The sequence below is a fragment of the Leiobunum rupestre genome, chromosome 6, assembly GCF_980474605.1.
Source record: "Leiobunum rupestre chromosome 6, qqLeiRupe1.1.hap1, whole genome shotgun sequence".
NCBI classification, from domain to species: domain Eukaryota; kingdom Metazoa; phylum Arthropoda; class Arachnida; order Opiliones; family Sclerosomatidae; genus Leiobunum; species Leiobunum rupestre.
The window spans coordinates 46166647-46179607 of record NC_143389.1 but is presented as its reverse complement, the minus strand read 5'-3'; the positions used below and the strand labels follow the sequence as shown (position 1 = coordinate 46179607).

Genomic DNA, 12961 nt, shown 5'->3' with positions numbered 1-12961 from the left:
CTGTCTCGTTAAAATATCTGTCATGGAGGGGGGGGGCGAACACAATGAAATCAAATGAAAAGGGGGTTAGGGAGCAAACAACATATATGAACGGAATTTTTCATGCAAATATATAATACAAACACAATTCAATGAAAGTAAAATTAAAAAATGAAAACTGGCCATTTTTTATATCATTTTTCTTCTATCCCAAACAAAAATATTTGGTTTCCAAACAAAAGATACTTTTTTTTTACAATATTTACGTTGCAGGAATTGGGATAAGGAAACAAAACTTTGGTTTATTTAATTTTCATATTTATTAAAAAAAAGACTAGTTTCATGCTTATTACAAACAAGGGGAAATATTTTTAGTTTGTTTTCTGGGTGACAAAAAAGTACATAAAAAGTAAAAGGGTAAATCGGATATACAAAATAAACGCTAAGAGAAGGAATGTCAATGTAAAATAGCAGCATTTTTATTTATTTTCATTTAAAAAACATAACTATTTTGATTTGATTTTTAATGATATCTCACAACCGATGTCATTCTTAAAAAGAAACTCTTTTTTTGATTTGTAGCAATAAAAAAAACCTTGAAGGTTTAAATGTTTTTGATTTTGAGGGAAAATAAATATATTTTAACGTCAATATATTCCTAGCCTTACTGAACGCCCGACTTTTATAAAGAAATGATTGTGGAATAACAACGAACGACGCTTAAAAAAAGATGGAATTATATATTTGAGCAAATAATATCGAATATAATGCGACAATAAATCTGCCGATTTGCCACGAATCAAAACGGTGAGGCTTAAAATATATTTCAACGGTCTTTGTATACAAAGTAATCTCAAGACAGGAGGTGCCAAGCCTAGGGGGATGAAAACTCTATAGAAAACGCCAAAAAAATATATCTCTCGATAAATACAGCTGTACGCGCGTGAAAAAAAAGTTGTTGTAAACACTAGACAAAGAAAATGGCTTATCATTATTTTTTGTGACTAACAAATGAAAAGGCGGCTAAAATTGAGGGGTAAAATTGTATCGTGGAGTAGCAGACGACGGAGACGACGAAAGGGGGGTCGAATTTGGAGAAAAAAATGTATATATATATACAAGGCGGTGTATACACATACGGGCAGGGTCAATTTTTATGAGAAATGAAGTAGAAAAAGGCTTTGTCCAGCAAATGAGCGTAGCCGGAGGGGGGGAGCGCTTATAACGGGAATGGCAATAAACGCCAAATGAAGCGTGGCTTCTCCCCAGATGTCTCTGCTGACTCATTCCACCCCACTTTAGGGCTCCTCTAGCTATATGGCGCCCTCTAGCGAATAATATAACAGCCCCCCCCCCCCCTTCGCTTCATTCCTCCTTGGACCTATAGGTACCGTTGTTTCCTTGTTGTTATTTGCCTCGAACCGTTCCTAAAAGCCGAAAAAACCCTTAAAAAGTCGGGGAGGGGTTTCTATGTAAAAAGTCGCGTGTGTTTTTTTGCGCCAGGAGGATGTACGTTAACGGGGTGGCATTCTAGAGGGATGTTGTTACGGTTCTCCCGGATGGAAATTAAAGAGATGGATGCGGAGGTGGGGTGGCGACGTAGGTGCTATACGGATGGGGTGAGGTGAATGTTGTATTCACCGCCGTTAAGAGCACGGGGTAAGCCGTATGTTTATTGAATTGGTTTTGTAAAAATGGGGGAGGCTACCATCGTCAGCCGCGAATTGAGCCAAAATTGACAGAATTATTAATGTTGGGAAGAAGTTAAGAGGGGCACCTTTTTGGTTTTCGAATGTCGAAATTATTTTGACGCCTTTCAACTATTGAAATATACCTTAGTGAACTAATTTTTGTAATTCTTATTTGCTCAAATATATACCTCTATATACCTTACAACTTTCCGCTCGTAACTTTTCCATTTATAATACTAATTTGTTAACGTTAGAATGAGAAAAAATTGGGAAGAAATACACGTGATGAACAAACGGAAAAAGAAATTGGATCTAATATTTACTCATTTGGGAACATTATATTTGACTGTTTTCGAGTGAAGCGGAATATATATCAGCTCAAAATTACAACAAAAAAAAAGACTTTCGTTTAAGTTAGGGTGCGGCGTGAGCTGTTCAATTTTTTTGAATATATATTAAGGGATAATTTTTTTTTGTTAAAAGCTGGCGTGATCCGTCGGCCGATCACGCGACCAACGTAGCCTTAATAAAACTTAATTGCAAAAAGTTTTTTCGTGTAAAAGGGAAAAAAGGTTCAATTAAAAAGGGGGCCGGGTTTTAGACCCCTTAAACGTAATATAATCCATCACAATTATTTCTTTTTTCTCCAATTTTTTTCATTTTCTCGAATGGCTTTTTATGGTCTATATAGTTATAAAAAGTTACCACACACGGATCAATTATAAGGCTAGGTCGTATCTTACCCGAAAGTTGGCTCAAACGTAAGAGTAAAGTAACTTTACCTCACCCCCACCTATGATTCAACAATCGAGTGATAGGTATAACATGGCGATATATCGGGAACGCGTTTGGTCATTTTGAAGGATTGGTTCGGAGGTTGGAACTAAAATGTTCGATTTATAGCGACAGAGATAATTTGGTCCCTTTAATTTTATAATTCGCTTAATTAAACTGATTAGTCGAACAAAATCCAATAATCGTCCTCGTAGTATATTTTTCAAATATGGGCAGTGTTATATTTAATCATTGTTTTTCTTTATAGACTAGGCTGAATTTAAGTTGAACTTAACAGAGCTTACAAAATAATAATAAGGTGGGATGATGGGATGGTAATCTATTTTTCAAATAGATTATATTTTTAAATTATATTTAGTAATTAAATTAGAATCGTAGTATTTCGAGGGCTTACGGGGGTTTGTTATTTCATTGATACACGCGTATAATTTTCATCAGACATCCAACGGCTTTTATTTCATAATGTATGCGTTTTGAGGTAGTTTTTGTACACTGACAAACATGGTTTTTCGCGTATTTTTTCTAAGCAAACATTTTTTAATTAATAATTTTATTTTAAAAATGTAGTCCTTTATAATGTTGGAAAGAGTAACTCTGGAAAAAAATCCAATGTGGGGCGAGTACAAGCTTGAATTTTATAATAAATTGCTTAAATACCCGTTTTAGCAAGCTATATACCCGACCCTGAAACATGGAGTTTTTCTATAACTAAAATAAAAATTTACGTACGACTTTTTGTTTTGATTTTACAAGATTTCGGTGTCCCCTTATGGTCCCTCTTTGAATAATTCTTTTAACGGCTTGTTTTTTTTTTCTTCTAAATTTAAATACAATTACACAAAACTTTCGATATACCTGTATAATATATAAGAACGCCCAATTAAGATAAAAAATAATATACAAAAGATGATTAAAAGTAAGGAGGGGTGCGTGAGCAAAAACAATGTGTGTTTTGAATTAGGTGATTCTTTTTGATTAAAAGGGTGTGGGATCTTTTCAGCATTTTTTAATTATTTTAAATTATAAATTAAAGCCCTTTTTTTCATAAAATCCTCTTCTTTTTTTTTGGTTTCAAGCAAAAAATAATATTAAAACTGACTAGAGGTTTTTTCTTTAGCATTGAAAAAAATAATAATAATTAAATAGAATGCCCCCGTGTAAGTAAATCGAAACCAAAAAATATTTGGTAAATTTACCAATATTGCACGCTGAAATTAAAAAAAAACTGATTTTCGCCCGAAATTGTAAATTCGAATTTACTGACGCGATGGTGGCTTACTAGTAGTTAAAAATATGGTGAAAATTTAAAAAAAAATGGGTATGACGTCATAATGAAGCTCTGTGAAAATTTTACAAAATAAATAAAAAGACAACGACCTATACTCTTCCTTAACTCAAATATAACAAGCTTTTTTTTTCTCTTTCTAAACTTCATTTTGGGAATATTTTTCGTGTGTTTTAATAAATATAGAAATTAAAATGAGGTAAAGCTACTGTTCAAATGGTTTGACAGTAGCGTTATAACTGAGTTTAGTTTGTGTATTGTATTATTCGAATTTAACATGTAGTACTAAATATGATATTAATACTACCGTAACGGAGTGTTTTTGGGAGGATGTATTTTGTTATAGGAGACAGTCTTTGTCTTATCACGCAGATTTGGGGGGCAATGTTGCTATATTTGACTTGTAAAAACTACGCGCAAATTAATCGAGAGAAAAAAATAGCAAGTTTTACCTTCTATCAAACGAAACTGTTTTGTATAATATAAAAAATCACCTGGCTCAGTTTCGTTAATTTTTAGATCGTAATACTTGGTATTTTTTGTACTTTCCATAAAAACATAACTTAAACAATCATGCTTTTATAAGTCAACTCATATTTATAAACATGCCTATGAAACGTCTCACCCATTGATGACTTCTGAAGGGGTTTTTTTTACCGATATTGTTAAGAAAATAAGAATGTCGTATTCTCGTTAATAAATCTTGCTGGCAAAAAATAATTCTAAATTGTCTCTTCAGCTTGTTTTAAGAATGAGGAATCGTGAGGTTGTATATTGTTTTCTAGCTGTTTTCTTCCGAGAGGATCACCAGTTTGTATTCGTTACGCAGTTTTTTCTCCTTCTTAACGTATGCCCGCACATTCACACTTAAAAACAAAACAAACTAAAAGGATGACATTTTTATCCGGTTAAATTTAAAAAAGTTAATTTTTTTCCCAAATATCGTTTATCCTTTCTCACGAGGGAAGAAAATTATGAGAAATATATATTAAAAGATAAGTTTTACTCGAATTAAATATATTATAACCCGTTTAGTAATTAAAATAACTTAATTACGATTAACGTGATAGGGGTGAAACTAATCGGTTTTTACGTCTTTATCTTCCAAAAGCGATATTTTAAACCTCGCAGCTCAAAAAACAGAGCAAAAACGTTCAACCAGTTAAGTTTGTTATTTTGATTTGGCTCATATTTTCTTAGATTTATCAATACAAGGGGATTTGGGGATTAGGGAATTTTTAAATTTTCTTTCAATATATAAAGGGTTTCTCCGTTTTAAATTTAATTTTCCCTAATAATATTTGGTATTTTTAAGTGAGAGGGGTAAATCTATTTAAATAACTTGGGTATTTTTTATTTAAAATGATGATAGGGGAAAGCGTAGTACATTTTGATTTTGGAGTTTTCACTTTTTGTTTAAACTTAACGGATAATTTTTTTTCGTTATTTAATAAAATGGGGGAGGGGGGATAAACGACTTTTCAAAATCTTGGTTAAAATATGAAGGGGTATATTATCTATAGGAATGCGAAGTCAATGTTTTCTTTACTCGTTCCCTGATCATTCTCGATTCACGTTTCATTTTACCCTTCTTTCGGGTTTCTGTTTTCGACAATCTTTGTTTTTAAAATTTGGGGATGAAAAAAAAAAGAATAACCACGATTATATACGTCTCGACAAATGTAACTATTTTCTCTCTTTTTTCGAAATGATGAGAAGCGCACTCGCGTCCGTCCTGAGATCCCCGTTCAAAAACGAATGTTTAGAAATTGAGGGAGAAAAAGGTATTGGCCGTTTTATGGAGCTTTAAATTCCTTCGGTCGTAATATTTCCCCGTTCTACTTCTTTCTGGAATATAAATAATATTTGACAACGACGACGTTGGTTTGGGGATGATGATTTCGGCGTACGCGCGGTGTCTATCTTTTCGGAATCGATTCGACGGCTTCATTCTCATCACGCCGGTGTCAGGGTGAAGGCGACCGTCATCGGCTGCGAGATTTTCTGGCACACGGGTAAATAGACTAGCGACGGAACGAAAGTGTCTCTTTTGGCGGAACCGGTTTCGCTCGCTCCTTCCGAAGACGGCTGGGCGATCAGGAACGGTTGCATGATAAACGAGCCCGCGGTGGGAGGATTCTGGGGCATGGCGTACGTCATAGGAAGTTGGGGCGTCGTCGACGGCGTCCTGGGCACCAGCCCCAGCGAGGAGGACGTCGGAGGCGAAGGCGACCTCCGAGACTCGTCCGGAAGCGTGGAACCTTTCGATAGATCTTGCACGACGTTGTTGAGGAACAAGGGCTGTTCCGAGAAGGGTCTCAGAGACATGTCTTCCGGCTCTTCGTCTTCTTCCTCTTCCTCCTCCTCGTCCTCCATCCGCCTGAGGGCCATCAATCGTTGGTGGTCGTCTCGGAAGAGGGGCGGCGGCGGCTCCATCAAGGTGTCCGGGTGCTGCTTACTGATATGTATCTTGAGGATATTCCAGGAACGCGTGAAAAAGCTGCAGAGGCGGCATCGGTAGGGTCTGACGTTTTTGGGCGATCCGCTGGAAAGCGAGCAGCTCCCCGGTAGTCCGCCTTTCCTGTGCGTGGCTTGGATGTGCGCCAAGCACAGTTCCCGCGTTCGGAATTTCTTGTTGCACTTGCTGCAGCGGTACCTCTTCATTTTCAAGGGCCTCTGGAATAGGTTGGCGCCGTCCCGCATTCTTTCGGCCTTGTCGTCGCCGTTCTCACCGGAGTCGGAGCGCGACACGTGGGCCGACGATTTGGAGCCGTCGCGAAGACCAGCGCGATGGCCCAGCATGTGCCGTTGCAGCGAGTGGTTGTAGCGGTAGCCGCGGTGGCAGATTCGACAGACGAAGCGTTTTTCGCCTTCGATGTTGATACCCGTGTGTCTCTTTTCATGGGCGTACAGATTGGACAACCAGCGCGTGGAATAGACGCAGTAGGAACAGTGGTAGATGCGAGTGCTGCCTCCGCCGGGTCTCTTGATGATTTTGACTTGGTGCGGGAAGGGAGGCAGTAAGAGTCCGGAAGAAGCGGCCATCGGAGAAGGGCAGCCGTTGACCGGGGTCTTGGGCCGATCACGAACCACCAAGCTCAAAGGATCCGACGAATTTTTCATCCCGGAGTTGTTCAGGATCCCCAACTCGTCTGTCGAAATTCGGTGGTCCTTGATCAGATGAAGTTGCAGAGACTGTTTGTCGCCGAAGGTGTTGGCGCAAATGATGCAAATCAGGCTGGAATCTTGCAAGCTTTCTAGGTGGGCGAAGAGATTGTCTTTGAGCACGTCGCCGTGGTCGTTCAACATGTGGGACTTTAACCATTTGATGCTTTTGAATCGACGGTCGCAGAGCGGGCACACTTCCGTGTAGTGGCTGTAGTAGCGATTGGTCGAGTCCGGCACTTCTCCCGGCAGTAAATTGGGCTCTTTTTCGACGGACGAGCTGACCAACGTCGGCGGGTCTCTGAGCGGGGAAGGGTCTTCGCTGATGCCGTGCGTGTTTTGTTTGTGAACCTTTAAGAAGTATTTGCTGCAGAGTTCTTTTTGGCAAATGTCGCACGTCACCCCGCCGATGGTGCCGATGGACCCGATGGCCGAAGTCTTGGTCGGCTCTCCCGGCTGCGATTCCAGATTGATGCCGTGCATTTTCAGCATGTGGGTCTTCATGAAATACTTGTTGCACAGTTCCTTGTTGCAGATGTTGCAATAATTGCGACCGGTGACGTTTCGTTCTCTGTCTCGTTTGCTTTCGAGAGATGAAGTGGTGTCGGCGGAAGGAGAAAGCGGTTGTAACGCCATGGAAGGTTCGGAAGCTTGAGGGCCGCCGAGCGAGGGCGGTGGCAGAGGCATCGGTGGAGGTAGAATAGACGGTTGCGGTTTCAACTTGATCCCGTTCTCCGGAACGATCGGCACCAGAGACATCGTCGGTTTCCTGATCAATGGAATCGGAGGAGGAGGAGGAGGAGGGATCGGCGAATCCAAGGGCGCCCCGTGAATGTTCTGCTTGTGTGTTTTTAAGAAGTACTTGCTGCAAAATTCCTTTTGGCAGATTTCGCAAAAAGCTTCCGAGTCTGGACTGGACGCTGTCGCGCTGGAAGATTTTGGTGGCTCTCCCGTCGTATCGGCCAACGAGTAAGAGATCGGAAGGTGATCCATGGAACCGGGCGCCCTTCCGTCCTCCGTCGGAAGTATGCCGTGCTCGTTCATCATGTGCGCTCTTAGAAAGTACTTGTTGTCGAATTCGGCCATGCAGATGGTGCACGGCGTCCTGCATATGTTGTCGAAAGAGACGGAAGCGTTCAATTCTCTGATCATACTTTGAAGCTTTTGAAGATCTTGGTTGGCCGAATCTTCGATTAAGTTGTTTCGTTCCTGACTCGGGGTGTGGGCGCTCGATCGGGGATCGAAGTCCTTAAAGTCTTTGCCGTCGGACGCGGCGCCGCTCGCTCCGCCGAGACCTCCGCCGTTAGCTCCGCCTCCCGGATGCTGCTCGACTGGTGAACCGGGTTTCGACTTATTCTCCTCCTTGATATACGGAATGTTGTGTGTATAAAACTTGTGCATTTTTAAGAGGTAAGGGCTGGAAAATGGTCGGTTACAAACATCACAGTTAATCTCTCCTCCAGTGTGATTGACCAGCATTCCGCTGGACATTTGCTCCAACTCGTTTTGCAGTCTCCAATGAGATTCCTGTCCCATTTCTTCGAGGCTTTTCAGGGAAGAATTGGATTCTTCCATCTTTTCTCCGGAAACGGAACCGCTGTTGGATTTATTGGACGTTTCGGGAGTTCCGATGCCGTGTTTGTTTTGCTTGTGAGTCCTGAGAAAGTACTTGTTGCAGAACTCTTTGCAGCAAATGTCGCAGAAGGCGTCGGCGTTAATGACGCCCATTTCCCTCAGTTTTTCCGGCGTGAAAGCCGATAGCGAGCCTTCCGAACCGACCGAGACGGGCGCTTGCGACGCGGAAGATGACGTGACGCGATTTTCGTTCATAGAGGTAGATACGAGTGACGGTAGCGAGTTGGCCATCGAGTTGACCATCGAGCTGGCCATCGAGCTGGCCAGTGACGTGTACGGCATCAACATACCGCTCTCCGCGTTGGAAACTCCGTGCGCCAAGAATTTATGGTTTTGAAGACTGAAAGAGTTGGGGAATTCAATCTTGCACACGTCGCAGGACATCGACTGCTCTTGGAATAACGAGTTAGGAACGGAGTCGACGCTGTGCTGCGAAACCGAAGGATGGATCGCCGGCGACGGCGAGCAGCCCTTCCGGTCGGCGCTGACTGTGACGGTGGCGCCCGAAGAACCCGGGCTGGCCGTGGAAAAGATTCCGGACGCCATGGAGGTCGCGTTCGGGGTACTTGTCGGCGAAGTTTGCGAGTTCTGACTAGGTTCGCCGATTCCGTGAATCTTGTATTTGTGCTTTTTCAGAAAGTACTTGTTGCAAAATTCTTTTTGGCATATCTCGCAATAGGACTCCAAATTGAGCACCCCCTGCCTGGAAATCCCCGCCATGCCCGCGGCGGCCAATTCGGCCGTGGAGGTGGGCGGCGGGCCCAAGAGCGCGGGAGGGATCGGCACGTTGCTGCCCAGACTGGAGCCGAAGAAGGCGCCAGCGTACGGGCTGCTGACTAGCGAATCTACCGAGTAAATGCCGTGTTTATTCGCCTTGTGGGTCTTGAGGAAGTACTTGTTGCAAAATTCTTTGTTGCAAAGTTCGCAGTAGGCTTCCGGGTTGAAGATTCTCACCCCAGTCTGCGTGACGCCTCCCGCGCCGGAGATCGAGCCTCCGTTCGAGATGGGCGGCGTTTGACCCTGAGGCATGACGGGAAATAGGAATGGCGCCATTGGCCCGGAGAACATGCTCAGCGGCAAGGGGAGGCCGCCCGTCGCCGGTGACTTAGAATCGACGTTGCCCCCGGAACAGACGTGGCTCGATTGCGAGAAAGGAATCAAGGGGGACAGGTTAGGAAACTGGAACGCGTGCGAAGGCGACTTATAGTCTTTCGGGTCTTGGTGGCCGACGACCGTTCCGTCCGAGGCCGTTTGACCGGGGAAAAGCGGAAGCGAGTTTCCGCTCGCCGCCGCCGAGCTGATCGTGGCCGCCACCTTACTCTTGTGGTCCAACGATTGCATCAACGAGACCGCCGACGAGAGCGACGTTTCTAACGGTTTGGACAGAGAAAAGTCTCGGGGCGACTCGTCACTACTGTCGTCCCTGGCGTCTAATGAGGTAGATTTGGTCTGAGAATGTTGCTGCTGCTGCTGCTGATGTAACAGTCGCTCTTCGAGTAACTTTTGTACGTGTTCCTCCTCCACGTGTAACCTTAGTCTGTTCTCGCTTTGAAAGGCGCAATTACAGTGGTGGCATTGGAAGGCTGCCGTCGGCGTCCTCTCCTCGTCCGACTCTCCGTTGTTGTTGATGACGTTATTGTTATTATTGTTGTTGTTAATGTTATTGTTGTTGTTGAAGTTATTATTGTGAACGTTATTGTTGTTGACGACGAAGTGGTTCCGCGACTTCTTCCCCAAATTGAGAACTTCTTCGACGGCGGGCGCCGAAGAAATGACCGAACGCGTCCTCTCGGCGCCACCCGCTGACGCCGCTTCCTCTTCGCCTTCCTCGAAGTCGACCAATGAAGGGAGCGGCGGCGGCGGCGGAGGCGGCGACGAGTAGGAGGGCGTCGTGTGGTACCTGACGGGGTTGCTTTGTTTCCGGCGCTTCTTGGCCGCCGTCGGCTCGGACCCGTGATGGCCGCCCATCCTGCTCTCGAAGACGGGGGTCATCCGCCCGTTTTTCTCGCTGCCCGTCCCGTCCTCGTCTCCAGAGTACATCTGCTGGTCGATCAGGGGCGAGCTTTGCCCGCTGCCGCCGTTACTGTCATTCGAAGGCAGAAAGTTCTCCATCATGCTATGCACTCTTTCCGGAGTTACCGCTAAATTCATTTTTTTCTTCTTTATATTTTTCACCGAAACACTTAAATATATATTTTTTTTTCAAATAACTAAGAATAAAAATGCGATACTTTTTTTTCCCGAAATGTGAAGATAATTAATTTTTAATGAGTGGGGTTTTTTTTGTATATAATAATATTTATTTTTACGTTTTGATTAATTTTGATTTTAGGGTTTTGGTTTCGCTTCTTTGGTGCTTTTGTTTGAATGTTCCCAAAAAGGCCACAGGAGGACGCCCCACTGTAACCGCAACACCAAATACGCCAAAGTCTTTTCGCGTCACCACTCAACTCATTTTCGGTTTCGTTCCTTGTCTTCTGCAGGAGTGAGTGTGGCCTGTGACAAAAGACAAAAACAAAAAGATACTTTAGGAAATTATTCGCCTATGATAACTACGCTTGTTTAACAATTATAAAGAAATATTTTACAACACAAACTTGAGCGATACAAACGGTACGCGGCTTTTCACAAAAATATTTAATATCCAAGAAAATTAGTCGTACGTGAATAAAACAAACAAATGTTTGTACGATATTCGTTTTGGCGAGTACATTTCAACCGCATTATGTTCTCGTTTTTGGTTTAAAACATTTGCGACCAAGTATTGAATTGAGACTATCAGATCATCCTCTATTACATTTTAGGCGTTACCAACTTAGAAAATTCAAAACAATATGCAAATATTTATTCAAAATGAAGTCAACATTGCTCGTACCTAATTGTTTTTACTATAATTAAAAATTATACGGTTACAAATTCACCATAAAAATAATTTAAAAATTGAACTGTTCCACTTTCTACTTACGCGTAAGCTGTTGGGTATTACTATTCGAATTCGAGAAATGATTATATCTCGTTGAATGGTGGCGTGTCATTACCATAAACTAACTGTGGTTATCCCGGGATGAAAGCTAAAATTTCTAGGTTTAATTTTTTAACAGTATAGTTTGGTATACTTTTTAATTTTTTTCTTGTTTAAGTGTTTATTCAATTCTTGGGGCTGGATGGAGCTCTAATTATATTTATAGAATATTAGGTTGTTATCGAGCTGTAGCCCAAACTATTTCTTAGGAAGTTAGTCTTACTATTAAGGCCTTTTCACACGAGCCAACTTTTTGACCCAACTAGATGAGTCAACTTGAGTTGAGTCAACTAGTTGGTTCGTGTGAATAAAAGTTCGATGAGTTGATCCACCAAAAAAGTACGCGAGTAAAAAATGGATCACTGATCCATTTTTGCTGACTCAGCATTTTGATTTGAAAAGTTGGCTCGTGTGAAAAGGCCTTTATTTTATTAAGGCCAGTAACTTTTTAAAATTGGACTGTTCAAAATTTATCAGTATAACTGCTCGTATTAATTCCAAAACCTTATAGCGAACTTTCTTAATCTATTTCATTCTAAAGTTGCAACAGAGTATAGGAACCAGCAGAATAAAACGCTCTAAAAAATATTCCTAGCCCGAGTTCGTCGTCGGGTTTGATGTACGTGCTATTCACGATTTTATGATAGTTGAAATTTTTAGCACCTGGATATAAAACGTCAAAACAGCCCCGTTGGTAACGCGTGCATTTCATTCAACTACTGAAAAAAATGTTGAATTGGCATTCATCCCCCCGCAGCCGATATAATGTATCCTCCATGTTGGGGTAGGAAAAAAAATCGAACCGGAAACAAGAGGCGCATATTTTAGTGTTTGCGATCTGATACTCATCCAATATAATCGTCGGTACAGATACCAACTTAGGGCGATCGAAGCCCGACTTTTTAAAATTTGTCACGTTTAACATTATTTGAGAATACTACGTTCCTTTTTTATATTAAATATTATATAGGTTGTTTATAGTTCAATATAGTCAATATAACATCGTTATTTTATTACGGAATTAAATTACTAAACGAGGTCGGGCAATATATAGATATCAGAGAAAAAGAAAATATTTTTAAGTGTAAATTGAAATCGCTGATTTTGAATAATGAAATCTAAAATTAATCTATTTTTTTTATTTACGTCCAAAAATAGAAACTAACAATAGGATAATCAAAAGGATAATCATAGGGTATAGCAGTGATTTTTATTGTATAATTTTGTTGTATAATGTTGGTTTTATATTTTTGAAAGTATTTTTGAATGTATCTATCTATATGAATGTTTATTTTTAAGTGTATAATTTAAGATGTTGATTGCTTTTTTGAATTTTTCAATTTATAAAATTGGTATCTTTTAATGAACTGTTTTAAAATGTTGTAGGGC

The 12961-nt window shown here is 41.4% G+C and overlaps 1 protein-coding gene across 4 annotated transcripts in view; it reads right to left on the bottom strand.

Annotated features, from left to right (window-relative positions):
- Positions 1–289: 289 nt before the first annotated feature.
- LOC149941156 (uncharacterized) overlaps positions 290–12961 on the bottom strand; it is a 37760-nt gene continuing 25088 nt past the window's right edge. For all 4 annotated transcript variants that reach the window (XM_090179847.1, XM_090179849.1, XM_090179846.1 and 1 more), the window contains one exon: positions 290–11046. In XM_090179847.1, coding sequence (XP_090035973.1) covers positions 5707–10701 — 4995 coding nt within the window. In that variant the 5' untranslated portion in view covers positions 10702–11046 and the 3' untranslated portion in view covers positions 290–5706. The remainder of the gene's footprint in view (positions 11047–12961) is intronic.